The sequence below is a fragment of the Marmota flaviventris genome, chromosome 10 (assembly GCF_047511675.1).
Source record: "Marmota flaviventris isolate mMarFla1 chromosome 10, mMarFla1.hap1, whole genome shotgun sequence".
Lineage (NCBI taxonomy): Eukaryota > Metazoa > Chordata > Mammalia > Rodentia > Sciuridae > Marmota > Marmota flaviventris.
The window spans coordinates 107,350,372-107,374,130 of record NC_092507.1 but is presented as its reverse complement, the minus strand read 5'-3'; the positions used below and the strand labels follow the sequence as shown (position 1 = coordinate 107,374,130).

At 43.6% G+C, this 23,759-nt stretch overlaps 1 protein-coding gene across 1 annotated transcript in view; it reads right to left on the bottom strand.

Moving 5' to 3' along the window:
* Atp1a1 (ATPase Na+/K+ transporting subunit alpha 1) overlaps positions 1 to 17,634 on the bottom strand; it is a 29,481-nt gene extending 11,847 nt beyond the window's left edge. Inside the window, exons 1-10 of the mRNA XM_027940230.2 lie at positions 17,344 to 17,634; positions 7,142 to 7,252; positions 6,488 to 6,547; positions 4,653 to 4,856; positions 3,956 to 4,069; positions 3,491 to 3,625; positions 3,247 to 3,364; positions 2,580 to 2,848; positions 1,857 to 2,055; positions 1,415 to 1,524 (exon numbers count right to left, since the gene is read on the bottom strand). Coding sequence (XP_027796031.1) covers positions 1,415 to 1,524; positions 1,857 to 2,055; positions 2,580 to 2,848; positions 3,247 to 3,364; positions 3,491 to 3,625; positions 3,956 to 4,069; positions 4,653 to 4,856; positions 6,488 to 6,547; positions 7,142 to 7,252; positions 17,344 to 17,355 — 1,332 coding nt within the window. The 5' untranslated portion in view covers positions 17,356 to 17,634. The remainder of the gene's footprint in view (positions 1 to 1,414; positions 1,525 to 1,856; positions 2,056 to 2,579; positions 2,849 to 3,246; positions 3,365 to 3,490; positions 3,626 to 3,955; positions 4,070 to 4,652; positions 4,857 to 6,487; positions 6,548 to 7,141; positions 7,253 to 17,343) is intronic.
* Positions 17,635 to 23,759: the final 6,125 nt, after the last annotated feature.

Here is a 23,759-nt window from a genome sequence, read left to right as displayed (position 1 = left end):
ATAATGCCAATGACATGGATCAATTCCCCAAATACTTAGAATATATCTCCTGTTACTTTTCTGTTTTTTTTTTTTTTTTAAAAAACATCAGGGAAGATTTGATTCTTGTGAGTTTTGATGTTCAAATCTTGAAAATTTCCACTTTTAGGTATGGAAAAACTCAAAAGCAGGCATCTCTAGTTTTATGCACAAAATAAACATCATTCTTAAACCTGCATCAATTCACGCCAATTTTTTTTTTTTTGTTTTGGTACCGGGAATTAAACCAGGGGCGCTTTTATCCCTGAGCCAAATCCCCAACCCTTTTTAGTTTTTAAGACAGGGTCTCACTAAGTTGCTTAGGCCCTTGCTAAGTTGCTGAGGGTGGATTTGAACTTGCAATCCTCTTGCCTCAGCCTCCCAAGCCACTGGATTACAGGCATGCACTACCATGCCCGGCAAGAAAACCTCTTTTAAAGAATAAGCAAGTTGGGGCTGGGGATGTGGCTCAAGCGGTAGCGCACTCGCCTGGCATGTGCGGGGCGCTGGGTTCGATCCTCAGCACCACATAAAAATAAAATAAAGATGTTGTGTCCACCGAAAACTGAAAAATAAATATTAAAAAAATTCTCTCTCTTTAAAAAAAAAAAAAAAAAAGAATAAGCAAGTGCTATCTTCACAATAGAAGCCAGTTCAGTTACAGCTAGGCCACAGTTGTTTTGGCAACTCTGTTCATATGGAGAACTACCACAGATAGCACTAGAGGACACAGGGGCCCAGGGAGCCTTGCACAGCACTCCGAACTCCTCAAGGACTCTGTGCACCTCGTGATTCTTCTGACCCTGTGTCTTTGCTTGAACAACACAGTAAAATCTCAGTCATTCCAAACTGCATGAGAATTCCATGAGGCTGAGCTTATTTTTGTCTTGATCTTATTTTTGCATCATTAGTTAACAAGCTAAGAACAAATAAGATAAGAGAAATAGCTGAGCTATTTTAAGAAAATAAATGGCTTAAGGGATTTACTGGAATCTAGTGTATCCTAATATGAAAATACAATTATCCAAGTCACTAAAGTAGCCCTCAGTGTCCTCTAGGTTAGGTGATATCATACGAACTCAAGAGTAGTAAAACTGGATCATTAGTTCTTTACCAAGAAAGACTGTCTCCCACCTGGGTCAGATTTTTACTATATTTTCCCTTCTTTCCAAAGAACATGGACCATGGGCACTAAAAGTCCTTCAGGCAACACAATCTGGACGATCTACAGTGAAGCCTCCCACAGACAGCTCAAGCCCTCTACAGTGAAGTGACTGGGCACACACAAAGAGGTAGGGTGCTACTTCTAAACAGGACTGCTGACAGGCGGTTCCCATGGGGTGTTCACAGCCCCCCACCAAAGCAACCGCAGGCTAACCGCAACTCCTGAGCATACCTTAAGAATAGGCAGGTTTTCCTGGTTAGCCTGAAACACTGCCCTGTTACAAAGACCTGCGATCCTGGACAGAGCGAGCCAGGTGGCGGAAGTCTTGTCGAAAGAGACACCTGACAGAGGCAAGAAAACAAGCAGGAAAATGACGAATTAACTTAGAGTGCTGCGTTCTCAAGTCATCCCAGTAAAGTCCTGTGAAAGTATGAAATGCTCTGTCTGGCTCCCTAATGAACGAAACCAGGTTTTAGGCATTTTCCAGGCATCTGCAGGGTACATTAACTTATCTATCGACATGCCCAAAACACCCTTGATTCTTTATAAATGATAAAAAAAAAACAAAAACAAAACTGTCATGAGCCTAACAACAACAACAACAAAATCAAAAAGCTAAAAGCAAGCCCAACATTGGCAGGTGGCTACTGTGCAAGGCAGCCGCAGGTCTTACCACTCTGATTCTCTGTTGTATCAGCTTCGTGGATTTGATTGTCAAACCACATGTGGGCTACTGTCATCCGGTTCTGAGTCAGAGTTCCAGTTTTATCAGAGCAGATGGTGGATGTGGACCCCAAGGTCTCCACAGCCTCCAGGTTCTTCACTAAGCAGTTTTTCCTTGCCATGCGTTTGGCGGTAAGCGTCAGACACACCTAGGGTGGCGTGAGGAACAAGATGACTTCACTGAGCCAGGCTGGGATTCTACACAAATACCTGCCATCCCCTAACACGGAAGAAATTTGTCGAAAATTAAATTCTTTTCAACCGTCCTCTGAACTCCAAAGTCATAATGGTAATATATACGTGGGGGCTTCCTCCCCGCAACCAAAAAAAAAAAGGCAGTATATTAAGAAAAATAATAATAGCCAAAGTTTGCCACAAGGTATGCTCCCAACCCTGCCACTAATCCCAAAGTTCTTCTTTTCTCCATTACACTGTACTGGATCATGTGATAATTTAGGAACACAATGTAAATATTTGGGTTTTGAATAAACACATGCTGAGGTCTTCTCACTATCAAAGCTTACTACATGACGGGGTGGTGCAGAAAAATGACATACAAACACGAGGAATAAATTCTAAGCGGGCAACCCCTTAGAAGAAGCCAGCACGTGTATTTGGCACCACTGCCAGCCGCACTGAGGGAGGGTGACCATGCCTTCCCCGAGCCTCTCACCGTGACAGTGGCCAGCAAACCTTCGGGCACGTTGGCTACAATGATACCGATGAGGAAGATGACTGCTTCAAGCCAGGTGTACTCAAGGATCAGAGAAAGGATGAAGAAAGACACACCCAGGAACACAGCCACACCCGTGATGAGGTGGATAAAATGCTCAATTTCTGCCGCAATGGGTGTCTGGCCCCCTTCCAGCCCAGAAGCAAGAGTGGCAATTCTTCCCATCACAGTGCGATCCCCGGTGTACACAACAATACCACGTGCAGTGCCTGGGAAAAGGGAGAGAGAGCTGAACCAAATCGTGTACGCAACAGGAACGACAGGCCAGAATTCGCACAATTACATAGGTTGGTTTTAGAAAGGGGCAAAATACACGTTTTTAAAGCTCTTTGGTTGCTTTTGCTGTTTGTTTTAAACCTAAGTTTGGCAAAGGGATTTCTACCCACTGGCAGGAAAGACAGCAGTTGCAATATTCATACGGAATTGGTGCTGTCAACCAGGATACCTAGGTTTCCCGACGGCAAGGAACCTCCTCTGCTTTGCACTTGATGTAAGCTGTCAGAAATGGAGCCAATGGAAGAAGAGCAACTGCCCCCACGGTTTTCCTGTGTTGTTAGTGCCCAAGGTAAATGCATGTCATGCCAAATAGTGCCTTAGAATGGTTTACCTTCAACACAGTTGGTTGAAAAAAAGGCAATGTTCCTCGTCTCCAGGGGGTTTTCATTTGTGAAATCTGGAGACCTAGTTTGGGGTTCCGATTCACCCGTAAGTGAGGAGTTATCCACCTGTATGTGAAAACAACGAAGAGTGCCGTGTGAATACGCTGGCCTCATCAGGGGCTTCCGCTCCCCAACTGGATCTGCCCAAAAAGCAGATCTGGCTACGAAAGGTTTTTGCCTCGAAAAATCTACCTTGCAGCCATTGGCAGATATGATTCTGAGATCCGCAGGGATTCGGTCTCCTCCTTTCACTTCCACCAGATCCCCAACTACAACTTCTTCCGCATTTATGCTCATTTTCTCACCATTTCGAATCACAAGGGCTTGCTTTGGAAGGGGAAAACAGTTTATATTGTTAAATGGATACCGACAAGAAAAGGGTGGTGTCCAAAACAAGAAAATGAAATTACAAATGACCCCCCATACTTCTAAATATCTGAACAATAAACAAAGATATTATTCATCTTTGGATTTATACGAGATACCAAAGCTTGCTCAATAGTCACTTAAGAGGCGGTATTTTTTTTAAGATACTGTGCTTGCTTTAAGAGTTCATGTTTGGATGGAGTCACTTAATAGTTGGAAAATCTTAACTTGACATTGGTTCACATTTTAGGGGCTAAGTCACCCAATGGGGAAAGACAAAGCATGAGGTACCTGAGGGACCATGTTTTTGAAGGATTCCATGATCTTTGAACTTTTAGCTTCTTGATAGTAGGAGAAACAACCAGTTATGATGACGACAGCTGACAGTACCACACCAAGGTAGAGCTGGGAGGGCAAAGACAAGTTAGAACAGTGGCTCTTAGGAAAGAACTGGGGACATTCAGGTCATTTTTGGCTGAATAAAAAGCAAACATTTAAACAAGAAGAGATAAAGTCTTCAGAAATGCAAAACTCATTTCTTCTACTTTTCTCTCCAGATCCTCCATACAGAAGGGTCAGAAATAATCACAGACACACCTGTTCACTAATGTTAGACTTTTGGAAATATTCTGTATGAATTCATTTCTCCTCTGTTACTGAAACAAAAGAGGTTTTTTTTTTTTTTCAAACAACTTGTAACTTCTGAAAGAACAGCTACCAAACATTTCTGGACAGGTGTCATGTGCCAACTAGGAAAGCTGTTCTCTGTCATCTAAGGACCACAGCTAGACCATAGCAGCTGCATAAGATAGACATCTAGTAGGAGAACCCAGAGTGCAAGGTGGAGGGAGAAGAGTGAACAAACCAGGAAGAAAGTATGCTTAAACCCATCAGGTAACTAGTGGTAAACTTAAAAAAAAAAAAAAAAGGTGGGGGGATGGAGACTGCTGTGTACCCTCTAATCCACATGCACAATTACAGAACTCACATTATCGTTTTGAGGTTCCTCTTCTGTGGCAGCTTGGATGCCATAAGCCAAGAAACAAAGAACTGCTCCAATCCATAGCAACATTGAGAATCCCCCAAAGAGCTGCCGGCAGAACTTGACCCATTCAGGGGTCGTGGGAGGGGGTGTGAGTGCATTAGGACCATCTCGGGCCAGGATCTCAGCAGCTCGTGCAGTTGTCAAGCCCTGGGGAGAAGGGGAATGCAAGATAAGGCAGGCACCAAACCTGCAAACTAATGTGCTTCCCTGATAGCTGAGAGACTGCAATGAAGGATATAGGGAGGAAACAGCTTCCCAAGCTGCTGAGCCAAGGTAGGACCTGGCAGATCCCTCCATGACTAACTCTGAGGGTTTGGGAAAACGAACAAGGCCAAGTTTCCTGACAAACTCAGAACACTGCAATTAAAACTTTAAAAAAATGATTCAAGGACACATCTGAATCCAGCCTATTTTTCTTCCTAAGTTTCAGATCAAAGGATTCATGATAAATTGCATTTTTGCCAAAAAGATATCTATTTTAACTACTCAGTTCAGTTTTGCAAATTAAAAACTTCAAGTATTCTATGTATCGATTCTGTCAGGGAAAGGAGAGAAAAGCCTCTGCAAACTTCAGAAGGAAAATTTTCTGTAGAAATGTAACCTCTTACCAGATTAACAGCCAAGTTTTAAGTATAGACCTTTATTCTTGGGATGGCAATTAAGATAGTCATCGGGTGGGGGTGGGGAAGGGCTCATAAATGTGCATATTTTAACTCACTCTCAGTAAACCTGTCAGGTGAAAAGTGTCAGTGGGAAAGTCCAATGTACAGATGCCCTGCTATTTTCTCATGGGCCAAGGTTCACTGACAATACAGATATATGACTCCCATCAAGTTAGGAAAATAAGATTATTTGGTCTTATCAAAATACTAAGCCAAAAAAGAGAATATAAAACACATTTATGCCTAAAGTATTAGTTTATACATATTCTGTGTCACCATTATGTTTAATATTAGAATCCACTCAAGAGTTTGGGGAAAGCAGAAAGAAAAAATGAAGTAGTCAGAGAAAAAAAACAACATGGAAATATTCAAGACCCTCTCTGCCTCAAATACATACTGGATTAACCCTTGGTAGAATAATCAAAACCACAACCAAACTTCTAAGCACTACCAACTCACCAGGTACTTAGTGTTGTGCTTTAATCAACCTGTTTAATTTTCATAACAATTCTTTTTAAACTACTATTAAACCCCTTTTAGAAAGTAAGGAAATCGCTGATTATGGTGGCTCACACAGGTAATCCCAGCAACTTGGGAGGCTGAGGCAAGAGGATCACAAGTTCAAAGCCAGCCTCAGCAACTTAGCAAGACCCTGTCCCTAAATAAAATATAAAAGGATCTGGGGATGTGGCTCAGTGGTTAAGTGCCTCTGGTTTCAATCTCCAGTAACAAAAAAAAAAAAAAAAAAGCAAGGAAACAGACCCAGAGCATTTCAGTAACCTACTCAGGCCACAGCACACTTCAGCAGACTCTAATAGTGACTTAGTGAGATAACATGGGCAGTGTGCTTAGAGATAGGGTGGCGCAGGTGACCATGTCAGCAACTGATTTGAGTTGAGGCTCCTCTCAGAGCTCAGGGTGGGCCAGGGAGTCTTTACTGAAACGATGACTATGTATCTATTAGGCATTCAACACATTTCAGCTTTTTAGTCACTGTCTACAAAAATTTAAAAGGCCTCCTCCCATCCTCCAAGAGCCCCCAAGGTCAGACCTATGACACGAGGCAAAATGTGACAGGGGATCGAGGGCTCTGCACAAGTTTCAAACAAAACATACTCGGCTCAAGTCTGTTCCGTATTTACGATGAAGTTCATCAAGGCTGAGTTTATGGTCATCCTAAGAGAAAACAAAAATAAAGAAAAGAATGAAACACTGTTGCATAAAAGAGCATCATTACTTATTCCTACCTTGCAGCTTATAAATGAGTTGTCTGTTGGTGTGCCCGTACCAGTGCCCAATGGCATGGTAACCTCACAGCTATTGCAAAAGCTAGCCAATGCCAGGTGATGGCGGTCCATTATCGCCTGCCACATCCAGTCAGGGAGACCCAGCAGCTTTGAGATCTAGTAAGCCTTGTTTGACTTCTTTAGAGTCTAGATAGGTCGTGTTGGTGGAAGTCTGAAGAGATTAGAAGTCCCCCATGTTCAAAATAAGCCAGAGAAAAGCAAAGACCATGAGATCAGCTGCAGCCCCCTTCTGTAGACTTTTGACTGTACCCGAACGAGTAAGTTTTCTGATACTCTAAAAGCTTTTAAAGTGTGAATTTTAAATTTTAAAAATTTAAAGTGTAAACTTCAACATATAATTGGGTAAGAGCTATCCAAATGCTATGACCTCTTCCAAGATAAAACAATTCCCTGACTGAAGGATTGGGGCAGGGGTCTGTGTATTTTTAAGGAGAACAGAAAGCAACCTTCCTCCGGTACTTACCATAGAAACTTCTTTCTTTAGTTCATCCATATCCCTCTCTTTCTTGGCCTTTTTGCCCTTTTTGTCGCCATGTTCTGAAACGGCTGCAGGTTCATACTTATCACGTCCAACCTACAGGAGAACGGGGGAAAGGGGTGGTTATGAACGATGCACAGCACCTGGAGACTGACAGGTCTGCGGCAGGGCATGCTGGGATTTTTAAGTTGGGCCTCATCATTTGGAATGGTCACTGGAATAACATTCCTGAAAATGTATGCAGCGATACAGCACACTCCGACCATCTACACCAACGTAGGACACTCCGTTCTCCAACCAAGGGCATGAGGAACAGGAGGAAGTCAGAGCAGGCAAGCCTCAGAATGGCCTTGACAGAGAAATTTCCATTTGGGGTGAATAGGGAGAGTTGTGCCACCGCCAAAATCCCTATTCAGCAGCCTTCCATCCTCCCCCCAGAAACAATGGAACCATCTTTTACATTGTTAACTTAAACCACAGGACTCTGGAGTTTGCCTTCTGATTCGGACAGGCCTGAGAGCAAGTTCTGGGCTCTAGCTAGTCCCCTGTGTGTGTGTGTGTGTGTGCTTGGGCAAGTCACTAGTACTCAAATTTCAATTTCCTCCGCCACGGCTTGGAGATAAGAACAAAGCCAGCCTCATTTAGGGTTTCTGAGATTAAATGACATATCTAAATGCTAGCTACTTTTACATTGCGTTTAAATTCTTTACAATGCAAAGACATATTATGTATTGACTTTGAAAATCATTACTTCTCACATAAGACAATGACCTTTTCATCTTTTAATTTGAAAAAAAGTCAGTCTGAAAGTCCCTAAAATTCTTTGAGACCCTCCCCCCAAGGGAGTCCCCACCTCATTTTGTCACCTAAAAATAAAATCCCCCAAATCAAAGTCACTGGAAATGTTTTGACATAAGCAGCGTGTAGGAAAAACGTGTGCACTATCACATAATTCACAGGATCCACCTACGCCTCTAGAAAACTGGAAGAATATATATATATTTTTAAAGAAAATGTTGATTCTATAGTTTAAATTTAGATTGTTCCACTCCCCCACCCATTTAAAAAGCCTGAGCTTATCTACACAAAGCCTCAACTTGGTGCTATGAAGTCAGTCCCCAGACCAGAAGAGGCCCCATTCCAGACACCCACTCCCCAGTCTACTTCCCACAACTACAAGTTAGGGGGCCAGGTAGGTATTAGCAATTTCCTTAAAATGGATAAGTGGAGTTACTATTATTTCCTGGCTTGCCCTTACTCATTTCTAACTTTCAGAAGTCCATTAATAGTCACCAAACCAATACTCAGGAACTCGTGTGTCTATATTATTACATTTTTATTGTGCTGAAATGGAAGTTGAAAAGTATGTTTCAGTCGTAAGTAATCAAGCTGCAAATAAAATACAGTATTCCCACTTGAATTTAAGACTCCAAAGAGAAATCCTGCTCCAAATTAGTGGGTGTGGGAGATATTTATATCAGTTACATTGTTCAACTTCTGTGGTCCTTGGCAGTGTGACTTGACAAATAACTTCTTCCAAGAGAGAGTGGGGTACTTTAGTTTTCATCTTATCTGTTCAGAATGGAGCAGGTCTAAAGATAGTCAACATTCTTGACATTCTCTCCACATTGGTGAGTGCCTCTTTTGAGTATAGCTCTTGGTGCCAGAGTTAAAATGAAAAATAGTCACACACACTGGAAGCAGAGAGCAAACTAAACAAAAGGAAAAGAGAGGGAGGGCTTCTACCAGTGAGGAGTCCACAGTCTAAAGTGCCACTACCTTCACATACTTCATGGGAAAGCACAACACTTAAAAAAATCATTTTAAAGACATTGACCAGGCATCTCTAAGATCTTTTATCTGGCCAGTCCTGTACTGATTTTTTTAAATCCAGTTCACAAGATTTTAAGGAAGCTGAGTACCATTAAAACATATTTCAATAAATGAAAATCAAGAGTTAAAATCCCTCATCCTCACCATCTGTATGCTTTGATTACTCTCAGTTTTACAATATTTTCCACTCCAAAAGAAGGGGGGGAGAGAATTTTTGGAGCAGCAAGGCCTTGGATGCATTCCAAAGTCTTATCACTGTTCACAAAATAGATGTCTTGCTTACAGCTCCATAGCTATCAATGGTGAACTAGTTGGGAAGCTAGATTCCCTAAAAACTCCCTTTTCTTCATCAAATCATGCCACATAAGGCAATAGTTTTAAATGAAGTCATTTGTGAAAAGGCACATGAAAAGAGTATCAACATAAGAAATTGGTCTTTCTTCAAATTTTTAAATTTTTCCCCCACCAGGCAATGTTTGTCCAAAACTAAGCAGCTTATTCAATTTAGTTCTTCTCCACAAAAGTAAAACAATAATTTAATACTAGCTTATCCTAGTAGGGATCAAGCAATACTTAAGTTCCTGTCAGTTTTAATTACTACAATTTCAAACCTGAAAAGGTCTTGAGGGTGTGTGTGTGTGTGTTTGGGGTGCTGGGTGAGACAGGTAACATGGGTAAAACTGGATCCAACAGTATTTTCTTTATTATTTCTTTTAAAAGCTTTTTTTGGGAAAACAAAGGTCACCATAAGGAGGAAGGACAAACACAGCATTTCTTCGACTTCAGCGACCTCCCACTAGTTTGGGTACCGGGCGCGCAGACCCTTCTCCAGTCAGGAAGTCGGGATCACTTCCCCACTCCCATCATGCACCATGGCACCCCACTGAGTGTCTATGAGGAAAAGTACAAGGGACACTCAACAGGCCACACTATCCTCATAAGGGCCCCTGGTAAAACTACAGTGGGTTGTGGGTTTTTTTGCTGTTGTTGCTTTTCCATTCTAATTTAAGAACTGGGAAGTCACAGAGAGGGCAGGGGCTCTCCCAGTGTGACATAGTTTCAGCCCGTGTCATCGTTTCATCCTGTGCTTCCCATTACTTTCTTCTGTCTTCTCAAAGATTCACTAGGAATTTTGCTATTTCATTCATGTACAGAGAAAGGAAATTAGACCCAAGAAGAGGAAATTCTTGACAAGAACCAAAGTTAAACCATGTAACAAGTTTCAATCATCTAGTGATACATTCCAAATCCTCACAATGAGTGAGGGAGATGGCCCTAAGACCTTCAGAGAGGAAGATGTTCCTTCCTCTTCTTCAGTAATTAATTGCTTAAAGGGGGAAGGGTGTGGAACACATATGACAGCTACAGAGAATTATCCAAAAATAAGCAGTGAGGGGGCGGGGGAAAGGCCACACACAAAAGTGCAACAAAATTAGAAAAAGAGTGTACCCCTTCAGGTCTACCTAAGCACAGTGGCCACCGATAGCAGCCAGCCCCAGCCCCCAGTCTTCATTGATTCGTCCACCTTGCATTAAGGACAATCCCACTAGGACATCGTAAGTCCTGTGGCCAGGAGGGATCTTGGGAGTATTTGACTTCTGAAATTTCTGCTGAAAATGATCAGAGGAAAATAGGAAGCTTGAGGTTCTCTCTTCCTTTAGACAGCCTGTTGATGATGCTTTGAACTCAGCCTGTAGTCACTCTAGTTCTGCCACCGGCCAGCTACACGACCTTGAACAGTCAGCCTCAGTATCCTCCTCCCCAAAATGAGAACAGCACTTGGCATAACTATTAGAACCTACAGAAGGCATCTAGATAGTTTGATTAGACAAGGAACTGTCATCAAATCTGGAAACGACACATCTACAAACCGCAGTTTCCAAAAACCTACAAACAGAAGCTTTGGACTAGGGGTACAAGGAGGGCAAAAGTATCTGCTCCACATGCAGCCCACTTCAAAGTTGGCTGAGAGTTGTAGAAATGGCACCTTTGAACTCAATTTGGCAAATTCTACCTTGGCAGAGAAGCCAGGGGATAGCTCTAATCCGGCTGGTTGCCCAGAGGAACTGCCTATTTGGGGTTAACATAAAAGGTGGTGGAGTTTGTGTGTGTTTGTGTGTGTGTGTCCAATTTTCCTGGGTAACATATTAAATCATCATCAAATACAGTTGTATATGTAAAGGCACTCTGCACAGTGCCACACAGAGATTATGATGTTAACTTCATTCCAATTAACATATATTACTGCTATTCCTCACTTTCTAAGAAACTCTTCAAACCCTTAAAGAAAAACAACTTTGGGCATTTTAAAATTTCATCTTGTCAATTAAAACTTAAAAGGAAATATCAAATCAACAAATGATGAACCCAGTTTATTTCATCTCCTTTGGTTCCTAAAACTAAGTGGTATAGTTTACATACAGGGAATTTTCTAGCCAGGGACCTGAGGCCGAGATGGCCCAGTCTAAGGGAGGAAGGACACACATTGTCATGATACAGTGACTGCTCTCGAGCAGATACCTGAGAGACTACTATGCCTTCCTGCTCCTCCTCTCACTCACCCAGACACACATGCTGGAGAAAAGATACTCCAATATGGCCAAAGCTGGAGGTCCCTTTGAGAGCCTGGCTCACTATCACTAAACTTGGGCTGCAGCCCATCAGCCAGCAGGGGACAAAAAAGAACAGCTGTACTTCCAGCCATGGAGTTCCCCGTCATCCCAAGAGGAACACAACTTAACCTCTGTCCCCCCCATCTGCTCTCATGTAAATTCTAACAAGCCTACCAGCCTACCTAACTGCAATAGCATGCATCTATAATTGCTTAAAAAATGAAAATCCTAAAAATGTTAAAAAGTGTACTTTAAAGTTGCTCTCTCTTAGAGTTTTCTCTATTTCTCTCTTTAGTTTTCTCTATTTATTAAAAAATGAATAACAAAAATGAACATACACATATATACCCCTGAGGTTTCTCAACGGGATACTTACTCTACCTCTACATTAGGCACTGAAACAGTTAAAACTTTCTGCTTCTTTCTTAACATCCTCCATTTGCTTTCCTCTTCATCTCTCACCCCACCTTTTTCTTTCTTTCTCTCTTTTTTTTTTTTTTGCCAGATCAATCTGGTTTAAGAGACAACAGATTCATAACTGGCAAAATTGTTACAGTGAGGGCCAAATCAATTCCAAGTATTTTTTTTGGGGGGGGAGGAGTGTTTTGGGGATGAAACCCAGGGTCTTGTCCATGCTAGGAAAGTGGTCTACTACTGAGCCACACCTTCCATTCAACCCTGCATCCTCAACTGATACCCTGGAGCCTAGACTGGGAAGTAAAATGACTGTTAAAGGCATCCAAGGAAATAAACAAAAATGGTGTTATGGAAGCATCACATGGAGGAAAAGAAAAACATGAGGGTAAGCCCCAAAGTGCCCTAGGGCCCCAGATAACATCATGATTACAGACTAGGAAGATAAACACCAAAGCCCACTGATCATAAAACCTTAGGCTGATTATCAGGCCCCCAAACAATGCAAGTCCCAAAGATAAAGCATAAGGCACCAGGAATCAACTTTTCAGATCACCAACAGAGAAGATCAGATCATTGTTACTAAATAGGGTTTCAATAAAACCAGATAAAGTCCAAATATATTTCATTGTAAACTCACAAAGAAACTAGGGAATGAGACCGATTGGATAAAAATCCCTTGGCTCCAGACCCAAGTGAAACCAGAGAGAAAGTACGGGATGGTGGGCACCTCTTTTCTTGCCAACATAACCTGCTACTCCAAACGTCGGTCAGATAAATGCAAGGAACTTCTTGTGGATTCCTGACAACGGATTTCAGCACAATTAATGAGGTGAGTCATATGCAAAGAACAGTCTCTCTCCGACTTGGGCCAAAGAACACACTTCCCTTCATACACTCAATTCATAGCAATGGGAGAAAGTTCAGACCAGACTTGGTTAACGTTTCCTTTCCCTAAGACACATTCACAAAAGGGATTTAAAAAAGGAGAAGACTTAAAAGTCCTCTTCATTTCATATTATCACGTACTGGACACCTTATTTTCAGAGTGATCTAGATTTGGACAGCGCTGGCAGGGATGGGGAAACATTTTGCCCAGTATTTTGCTGTCCAAACCCAGCCACTCTGATTACCATGAGCCCATCTGATCTGACACTCGTGTTTCTCCTTCTGGCCTGCTAGCTGGCAGAAGGCCCTGGGCAGCTAGAAGAAAGCAGCACAGACCTGTATCCAGGCTCCCATCGCAAAGCTGAAGAGTCAGATTCGCTTTACAAGACTTAAAAAAAAAAAGATAACCAATTGTGATGAAAGTCCTTTACTTGAAAAGTGAAAGTAGATGAATACTCTTAAGATGCTATTCAATATATTTTCTTTGGGGGGCAAAGATAACAGTTCTCAGCAATATCAATGGACACTTCCATTTGATTTTTCCTTTGAAGAGCGACTCACAGTATTTCCCAACATTTTCAACCTTTAATTTTTTTTTCAGGAGAAAGAAAAAATTGTCCTCTAGCTTTGAAAGGGCTCACAATTAACTGAGAAACAGCAAACTCAGTTCAAGATCTGATGTTCTCTCAATTCCTATTACTTTGTAAGCCCCAGCACACACTGGCCCTGTGCTCGCAGTATAAACAACACAGATGACTCCACTTGATCCTCAGGATGAGTACTCTACACCTGGGCCAGACCAGAAACTGAAGCGTCAGGATTTTTTTTCTTCTTCTCCTTTTTAAACACCTGCTTGTTTTCCAAGGAAGCAATTATTTCACGTTTCCAACAGAATCTTTCAAGCTATTTAAAGCCTCTTTTTCATTCAGTTTAGGTTTATTTAAAAGAGCACAGTCTGATCTGAAGAGAAAGCCACTTATTGCAGTTTTTGCTAAAATAATAAGCAGACAATGATTTCGAAGGGTTCTGAGATGGAACATGGGCGAGTGCCAGGTCTATTGTGCTTTCAGATGTTGAAATTCACTTCTTATTTGTAAATGTGAATTAGGAATAACAATCCCAGCAGTCTACATTTTTAAAGTTCAGCCCTCACCTGCATAAACACCTTATGGATTTTCTGAAGCAGCTTCTTAGTTTTTTTTTTTAAAGGCTTGCTTTTTGGCTGTTCCCCATCTTCTCAGGTTTATGATGCAGGCCTCCCCCTTTCCTCCCCTCCCACCCAAAGGTGAGTCACTGTAGTGCTACAAACTTGCTGGCAGAGAACACTACAAATTAACAAACAGAAAGTTACCAAAAGAGGATACAACCCAGATAAGAGGATACAGAAAGAACCCAAGAGGCAAGGAACTGCTACACTTAAACATACAACAACTAACAGGGAGGGTGAAAGGCAACCTCAAACTCTTCTCTAGCCCCCCCCCCCCCACCCTCAAGGGCAGTTCCTCCGGTAACCCCTCCACCTGCTCCTGGCCAGGCCAGCCAACTTTCCATTTGGAGGACTCTGGCTTACCATGTTTTGAGTCTAAAGTACTAGCTTTATAGCAGCCAAAGAATATTTAGTCACACTTTCAAGTTGAGCTTCAAAAGGGCAGCTGATAATGTCACCATGCAACCAGGATTTCTGCTGACATGTGTACCCCAGTGCAGCCTTCACTTGATCCTTTCCCTCGCCCCTCTTTAAATCACTACCCATTTTTTCCAGGTGACTAAGTTAATATTCAAACCAAACCTAGAACTACAGTGAAAAGTATGGTGAGAACTCCCTCCCCCATCTTTAATAAACTTTAAAGAACAGTTTCTTGCAGTTCTAAACAGTTATGGTGTGTACCTTTGGTGAGCTAAACAATTGTGGGTGGTAGGCATGGCTGAGGACTTAGGCCAAGTCACCGGCAAAAACACCCAATAAGAAAAAAAAAAAAAAAAAAAAGGACAAAATCCTATTTCATCCAGGAATGATTCAGCAAGAGCCATTCTTTGTTTTCTTACCAAATGCTAGGAACTAGATTTTTAAGGACATAAGAATTACCTGAAATATCATCAAGACCTAAACCCTAAACAGTACTGAGAAGAGGAGGGGAAGAAATTAACAATGACCTTAAAAATTAACTGCCGGCACAGGCTTCCTGGTTAACCAATTATCAGCAGGGCTTTAGTCACCACTCCACCCACATTCTAATCCCCATGTGGAAAAATCCCAACATTTCAGTATGAAATATTCTTCTGAACATTTGGATTATCACAATAAACCACTGGGACAAGCACACGCTTGGACACATGTACATACACACACGTACACTTGCAACCTAATGATCAATGTTTCAGGGAACTTCAAATACTAAATACTACACAGCAGACAGGCACTATGCCATCCTATGTTAACCACAACCTGCTTGCACACCAGAAGACAACAGGGTCATGTCTACATTTGGATAATGCCCTGATCATTAAGACATGTGGATTGAACATCCACTACCTACTAAGGTATATTACTACACTGTACCACTACTGGGTATGAGAGTGTGTTTAAGAGACATCTAGGTAATATGGACATTAACTTACTTACCTAAACATCTGCTTGGCCTAGAATTCAATACCAAATACCTCAGTTTCATTTGAAGAATAACTTTAGAGTCATGCCTACAGGGCAATGGTGAAGGAGTAAGTGTACCTTTAGGCTTGAGATCACATGCTGTTCAGGAATCAGGGACTTCTGTTCTTTCACTGACCAACCATTTGACCTTGAGCAAGTCACTTCACCTTCCTAGGCCTCAGTACACATCTGTGATCTCTATACTCCTTAAAATCAGTAATGTATCTCCATTTGGGAAAGAAACAAAAAGTTTCTTAAGGGAAGAAGAGATTAAAAAAAAAAAAAAAAGAATGAGCTTTAAAGAAGGAAATATTTATAGGAATGGGGAAAGGTTAGATGGTGTGGTACAATACAGGCCACTAACCCAGTTTCCATCCTGGGGAGGGGGAAAAGAGGGCTGGCATTCAGCTCTTTGCTCTGATGCTACCTGACCAGGACCAGACCTCCACATTTTATGCTTCTAAAAACAACACATGGTATGCATTCCCACTAGATACCACTCTCCCTCCCAGGCCCAAGCCTTTCAATTACCTTCTTCAAAATCCATTTAAAGTCACTGAAGAATGGGGCCCTCCCTCTGCACCCATCTCTCTGTCCACATCCAGGAGTCTTAGAACCAGGAAAGATCTATGGGGCGCGTTAGGCGCTAAGCCCTGGAGAGGAAGGAGTGGATTCTCTCCCACCTGTGTCGCATGACTCGGTGCTTTTTCATTCCACGGACAATTTTTAGGGTCATTTTGTGTAAATTTTTTTCAATTGGACTTGAGCTCTTTGGGGGTCCTTAATTCGATGTTCTGGAGTGGCTACAGCGGGTTCCAGAAATGTGAGAAGGCGATGTTGTTCGCGCTCGGTGCTAGTCATTCTCCTGCCCTCCAGATAGATGCCTCTTGGGTGCTGGAGGCCCGCAAGCCATTCCTACCCCCAGGTACTACCCAAGTCTTTTTTTTTTTTTTTTTCGGGTTTATTGTACCCAGAGGCCCTGGTTGGTTAGTCTGCCTTCCTTCAAGGCCCATCCCTCGAATAAATCCGCACACCTCTCCCCACCGTCAAGGCAACTCGGATTACCTCGGGCGCATCCTGTTATGGAAAGTGGCCCAATAAAGCTCTCAAAAGTATACCTTAAAGGCCATCTTAGGGCGGTGAGGACACACCCTTTCTGGCACCAGCACGCCCGACTGGCTCCGCAGTAAGGGGAAGCCAGTTTTTTCCTTTGGGGGGAGGGCGGCCGCCTCTGCGGGGAGCTGGCTAAGCCCCAGCGCTTCCAGAAGAAGGAGCCTCGACCCGGAGGCTGCCCCCGCCGGCGCCGGGCCTCGGCGGGAACAGCAGCCGGGGAGGGGGCCCCGGCGGAGCGCCCCAGGGGAAGGGGAGGGGCGCGCCTTTCCTCCGGGCACGGAGGGAGGAGGGAAAAAGGAGAGGAGAGACGGGAGGTGAGGGCGGCCGGGGCGGGGGGAGCCGGGCTCGGGGATGCCACCGGCGGCCCGCTCCGTCCCCGGGCGGCTCCGCTATCTCTGGCCCTCCGCCTGGCGCCACTTCCCGAGCGCGGTCCCCAGAACCTCCCCCGCCACCGTGCGCACGGTCTTAGAGGCCCGCAGCCTCTGCCCGCGGTCTGCGCACCGCCCTGCGCTGCCGCGCGTCCCCTCGGCGCTCCCTCCATTTCCAAAGTGCGTCGTCTTTTAAGCCGCGCCGCTTCCTCATCCGCGGCCTCCCGCTGGCTGCGGTGGCCCTCCAGACTTCCTTCTCTTCCCCTCCAGGGCTCCCCGCGCCCCTCCCCGGGATCACCGGACACTCACCCCCTTCCCCATGGTGGCGGTGCTCGGTGCCTGGCGCCCGGTCCGGTCGCTTTAGAGAGAAAAAGAAGAGAGCAGCTCCCGGCCGAGCGAGCGGGGCCGGGGGAGCCTAGAGGAGGGAGCTAGGGCTGCCGCCGGGCGGGAGGGAGGGAGGGCGGCAGGCGGCTCCGGTCGATGCCGCCGCCGCCGCCGCTGTTGCCGCCGCCGGGGCTGCTACCGCTGCTGCTGCCACGTGTCCGCCTCCTCCCGCCGTTGCTCTGCGCCCCAGACCCCGCCGCAGCTCAAGCCCGCGCCTCCTCCTCACTTCCTAAAATATGCAACCTGCGTGCTGGCCCCGCCCACGCCTCACACGTCACCGTTACCGGAGCAACCTGACACCGGCCTCGGGGCTGGCTCCGCCCCCGCCCCAAGTCCCACCCCCGGGCCGGGACCGCGCTGGCTGCGGCCAGTCCCGGCTCCAGGCAGGAGGGCGCCGGGGCCCCGGGTACGGGTGCGTGTGCCCAAGTCCCGGGAGGGTTGTGGGGAGCGCTTCCCCACTGGGCAGCAAAGACTTAGAGTCCATGGTACTCCCGCGCCCTTCCTTCCGTGACGCGGCCCCAGCTTGACCCGTCTGCTGTGTAGGGCACTGAGGGTTCGCAGTGGATGCGGTAAAGTCTCGGTACTGGGCTCCCCCGGTTGTTCCCCTGGTTGCCAGAGACTAGGCACCAAAGCGTAGTACGGGGTTGCTTTTCCAGAGCGTCCGTCTGGGACTAAGGGATGCACCAGGGGTCTCGGATGTCTCGGATGGCGTGTGTCTGAGGTACTTTGCCTCTGCATAACCCAGGACCCACGCCCATCTGCGGATGGCATCCCTAGGTTCTAAGTGTCTTTTCGGATGCCTCCGCTGCTGACTTGGGGTCCTCGTATTCATTCTTACTCCACCATCAGAAAATGAGTTTGAACTGGCCTCGCCAGAGGACCTGAGCACACCACCCCTCACCACAACTCACACATCTCACTCCATTCAAGACCCCCAAGTGACAATCCGAAGGTCATCCAGTGAATTCATTCACACCACTGTGCAAATGAAACCTAGTTGTCGATTTGGGGGATTCTCTTTTTAGGGAAGAAAAACTTGAACCCCCCCCCCCAAAAAAAATGTGTATCTTTAGCAAGAAAGGGTGGCGCAAAGGGGAGGTTTTTGAAGTCTTGTCTGCTTCTCCATTCTGTCCACCTGCGCGGTATCAACTCCTCTAGGGCAGTCTTGGGTTTGCGAGGGGGGCTCAGACCACACTCCACCCCCAACCTTGAGTGCTTCATAACAGAGGCCACAATGGCTGAAGTTCTCTGACACAGAAAAAAAAAAAAAGTATATTATCAACAGTTGTCAGGAAGTCAAGTACACTGGGGAACCACAGGATTCACAGGAGAAAGTCACTCCATATCTCTGGGAAATTTCTATGAAAAACAAGGAAAATATTAACTTACTAAGCAAGTTAAAGCAACTCTTATCAACTTCAAGAATTAATTCAACATGAACAAACAAGAATATGAAGCTTGAAAAAAAAATGGGGAAGGAAAAGAGAAGAAAAAAAACCTAGCAACTGTGTTATCCCTTACATTCTTAGTAAAATTCTCATGCCTTTATAAAAGAAACTTTGCTGGTAAGAGTCCCCTTCCTCTTATCCAAAGATACATGGTTAAGGGCTTTTGTGTCCTACAGACTTGATTTAATCACTCCCAGGAAGGAAGAATTGTAAACAAAATTCAAGTCAGGGATGCTGGAGGAAGAGCCCCCAAATTCAGAACAGAGTTCCCAATCCTGTTAATTTAACAAAAGGCTACAATGTTATCAAAGCTCTAAAAAAAAAATCCTCATTTCTATGCCTCAGAGCCCCCCTTTACTGCTATTCTGTAGCAGGCTTTTACTTGCTAAAGATCTCTAAGCTTGTTTAAGATTAATTACCCCTTGGGCCCTGGTCTGAATGCAGCAACAACAAAATGTAGAAAGCACAAGTCTGAACAATGTAACTTTCTCCTGCCAGCTGATGCCTTATTCTCCCTCCATAAGTAAAATTACCACTCATTCATTTAACAAAACAACCTTTATAAACCAAAGTGTTTCCCTTTCTACTAGAGCCTTTTTTTTTTTTTTTTTTTTGGTAGATGCAGGTTGCTCAAGTCTTCTCAGGAGGACCGCAAAGATCTAGTTGGGTTCTTGGGTACAGAAAGGGTGAAAATAGAAGGAATGTTAACTGAACTCTGGATTTTGATTTTGGCTTCATATAGTAGTTTTTCATATGTCCTTGAATTCTCCCAAGTCAGCAAGGCAAAGAGAGGGAGACTAGAGGCTCAGGGGCCTTCCTGAGGCCACTTGTTATTGAAGAAGCTTGTTCTCCAAATTGCAAAATGGGAAGCATCTGACTACTTCTAAGGTTGGGTCTGTGAGCATAGAACTATAGTGTTCCATGGGAAAGAGTGATGGAAAGAACCCTACCTGGTTAAAATATGGATCCCTTGTCATGTCTATGGGACCCAGAAAAGGGAAGGCATGGCCAAGACTGAGGTGCAGAATCCTCAGATGTCAAAGAGACACTTTTGAACTTAAATGGCCAAAGGTAGAAAAGTCAATTTCTTGGAAAAGTCTTCTTTTCTAGTCTTAGGAAGGGTTTCTGAATAAAACCTTAGAGATTCAAAATGTAACACTGTCCTTATTTCATGATGAAGAAACAGATTCAGGGAGTGACTAACATTGGATATTCCAAGCATAGTGGCAGGACTTCCAGGTACCTTTTCTAACTCCCAGACAGTGCAGGGGACAAACATGGGTTCTAGAAGAGAGAGAAGGCAGGGGAAGTAATGTTTCTTTATTCCATGTGCTTCTTATCCTATCAGCTCTTTTTAAGCTCCTAGCTTGGGGCACAATTAAACAGATTGGCCCAGAGACTCAGCATTTATAGGCCTCAAGGCTGCCAAGCCTGGATAGCTTTAAGGAGGATTTGATCACAACCAAGGAGGGTTGACCCAGTCATTGTGAATAGAGTCAGCAGATGTGTGAAAAATATGATGCAAGTCAGTTTTTTGAGCCAAGAATGTTAGCACTTTGGGTAAGTACTTGCTGGATTGAATAAACACATCATTGCAATTAAGGACTTTAGAATATGAGTTGGAGCCCACCCCAAGTTTAGCATTTTCCATAGGAAGGCAAAAAAAAAGGGGGGGGGGAATCAATGAGCTAGGAATCTGGAATGAAAAGGTTTGTTTTTTTTTTTTTTTTTTCCCTAGCTTGCCCTATAGTTAGCATGAAAACAATCAGCAGCTATTTACCCATTTCCCAGTTTCCCCCAGAAAACCACTCTCCCTGCCCTACAGTCAGCTCTGCATATCATCTCCCAAGTTCTTCCTAGCCCATTTCTACCCGTCCTGTGCAAATTTATTTCCCTTCTCCTGTTCAGAAGCAAATCTGTTGCCTCCTGCTTTCAAAGCATAGTTCTAGGCACGTTGCTGACCTTTACAGTCTGCCAGTTAAATAATTCTGACTCCCATTAACTTTCCTCCCAAACCCTATTTTCTTCTCCAGTCCTTTTGAAAGCTCTTTAATAGTCTTTCCAATGTGTTTTCTACTGCTAAAGGTTGTAGAAGACTTTAAGTGTTGCCTCTGGAAATTTTAAGTGTCAGCATTTACTTGAAAACTGTCATACCTTCTAGATGCTATCAATCAGAATGGAATTACATTTTATTACTCTTACTCAGTATCCTCTTAACATGACTGTTACTTATAGTGCTCTTATGAAGAACGGTTCTTATAAATAAACAGCAATAAAGGATTCTTTAGTTGTTTCCCATGTGTTTTACATTGGATTCTAAAATTAAGACAGGATTCTGTCTCATAGCACTTTCGCCCCAGACATGGACACACACACACACACACACACACCCCTCACTTTTCTCCTCATTTCAACTCAAAACACTATAAAATGTTATGATATTCTGGCATTTGAAAACCAACTAATTGTTTTCTACAAATCATCAACCATGGGGGCAATGCAAACAAAAATCAAATAACAACAAAGAAGAGGTCTGAAGTGAAAAACTGTCCTCTACCAGAGTTCTATCTTCATCCATCCAAGGAGGTGGTTTGGAGCATGCTTACAAACCAGTATGGGCAAGCTGGAAACAGAGAAATGGCAGGAGGTGACTGTCATTCAACTCTGCCTGTTTTGGAAGATAGGCATTAAAGGAAATAAGTTGCCATCACTAGGGTGGATGGATTTGCTATTCTTGGCCTTAAACTCTTCTATGGGAAAACAATAGAGAATGTTCTGTGGAAGTTGGTCCTATTGAGAGCAATACTCTGCCAATAAATGCCTTTGCACTAAAGAGGGGTATCAGAGAATGTGCAGATTTACTTCTCAGTAGAGAACTACCTTAACAGAAGTGAATATGAGGCCATCAAAAAGTGGTTTGTTTCATTTATAAAATTCTGGAGGCTTTTGTAACAGCCGTAGAAGTAACCAAAAAAGTAGGTCAGGTACAAAAATAGTAATCAGCTCAATTCATTTTTAACAGCTTATGTTTTACTCGAGATGCTGCCATTTTAGTGATGGACGACCTCCACGTAGGAACTCTTACAAATAAACCCCTTTCTTTCCCTCTCATAAAGAGCCTTCTCTAACCCATAACTCTAGGATTCTTATACTATTTAACAAAATTAAGAGTTGATTCATGGGGTAAAAAAAAAAATGGAGGAACCATTATTTGGTATCTACTTTGAGCCTAGCCCTGTGCTGGGTGCTGGTGTATAAAGATGTACTAAGATGTACTCTCTACTCTCATAAAGCTCCCAATCTGACATAAAAGAAAGACATACAATGAGATGTTAGTAGCACAGGGAGAGGAGCTGTACTTAAAATGGTTATCTCAGAGGTGTGAAGGAGGAAGGGTCCAGTTTTGCCTGGAATCAGACAGCTTCCCTTGCTGGACCTGGAAAGATGGATTGGAAGTCACTAAGTGGCTGTGTGGGTTTGCAAGGAGCCAAGGGACACTATCAGACACGGTACATGGGCAAAAGTTTTGGAACATAAACAGTCTGTTGGAGGACTGGCCAGCAGTTCAAAATGGCTCAAGCTTATGTTGAGAGAGGGAGAGCTGCAGGGTTCAAAAGATGAGCAGAGAACAGTCTGCGGGAGGACACAGAAGCCCTAGAAGGACTTCAGCTTTATCAGGTGGGCCAAAGGGCCTCACAGCAGGGTTTTAAGCAGGGTTGTGGCATGATCAGATTTGTGCTTTGGAAGGATTTCTTTGGTAGCACCAGAATACTAGGATAGGACTCCACAACCAGCTCATTTATCAAAGCTCTTCTGATCATATTATACAATCCAGAATCTCAAGACATCTATATCTTCCTGAATATTTTTGTGACAGCATTCTCAATTTATTTTCCTCTCTCTCTCTCTCTCTCTCTCTCTCTCTCTCTCTTTTTTTGTGTGTGTGACCCAAATGCAGCATGCCTTAATTCCCATTATTATCCACATTATCCCCTACTTTTCCCTAAACAGAGGCTTTCAAATAGCTGGATATGATGAGAAACTGTAATTGAGACATAATTTTAACCATCAGTTAACATACAATTCCCTAATCCTGAAAGATTGTTCAATTTTTTGGAAAGATTCAGGGATTTTATCTGGGTTCCCTGTGTTTTGTTTTTCTAAACATAATTCCAAATAGACCAAGGGCTTTTTTGGCTTCTGCTTCTCTCAGAGACCAGAGCTTAATGCAATTCCACTGTCTAAAGAAATTTTTTAAGCCACTTGGCAATGGATCTCATCTATAAAGATTAGAATTATAGAGGATAAAGAAAAAGGAGGAAGAGGCCAAATTAATGAATAATTTAGCTTCAATTGTCCAAATAGCTCATGTTAAAGATGTCTGTGTGCCAACAAATCTCAGCTTTTTGCTTTTTTGACAAGTCCCTGCCAACTTGACATTTGACACCTGATTATGAACATGGTGGTAGAAGTCCTGGTGGAGTCGGTGATGGTGATGATGGTAGTGGTGATGAAGGCAATGTTAGAAGATGATAGTGATACTGGTGGTAGTGGGTGGATCCAAAACTGTTGGTCAAATAACAGTATCCCAAACAAATACCTTCTTCAAACAATACCATTTTCCTTACCTACATGAAACTTTTTATTTATAAAAACTATATAGTAACTGTACCACCATGCTGCTATCAGGATCAACATTGTCTACCAGGTAGTAACTGTTCAGAAAAAGTAAGGAATGATCTTGTCTTGATTCCAAATCCCTCCTAAGCCTGGAAAACACAAAGGCCAAGCAAGAATGAAGGCATCCACAAAAATCAGTCTAGAGGAGGAGTGAGAACAGAATCTACTTTATGCTGGCTCTCCTCTTTTCCCTACCGATCTCTTGTCCAACAA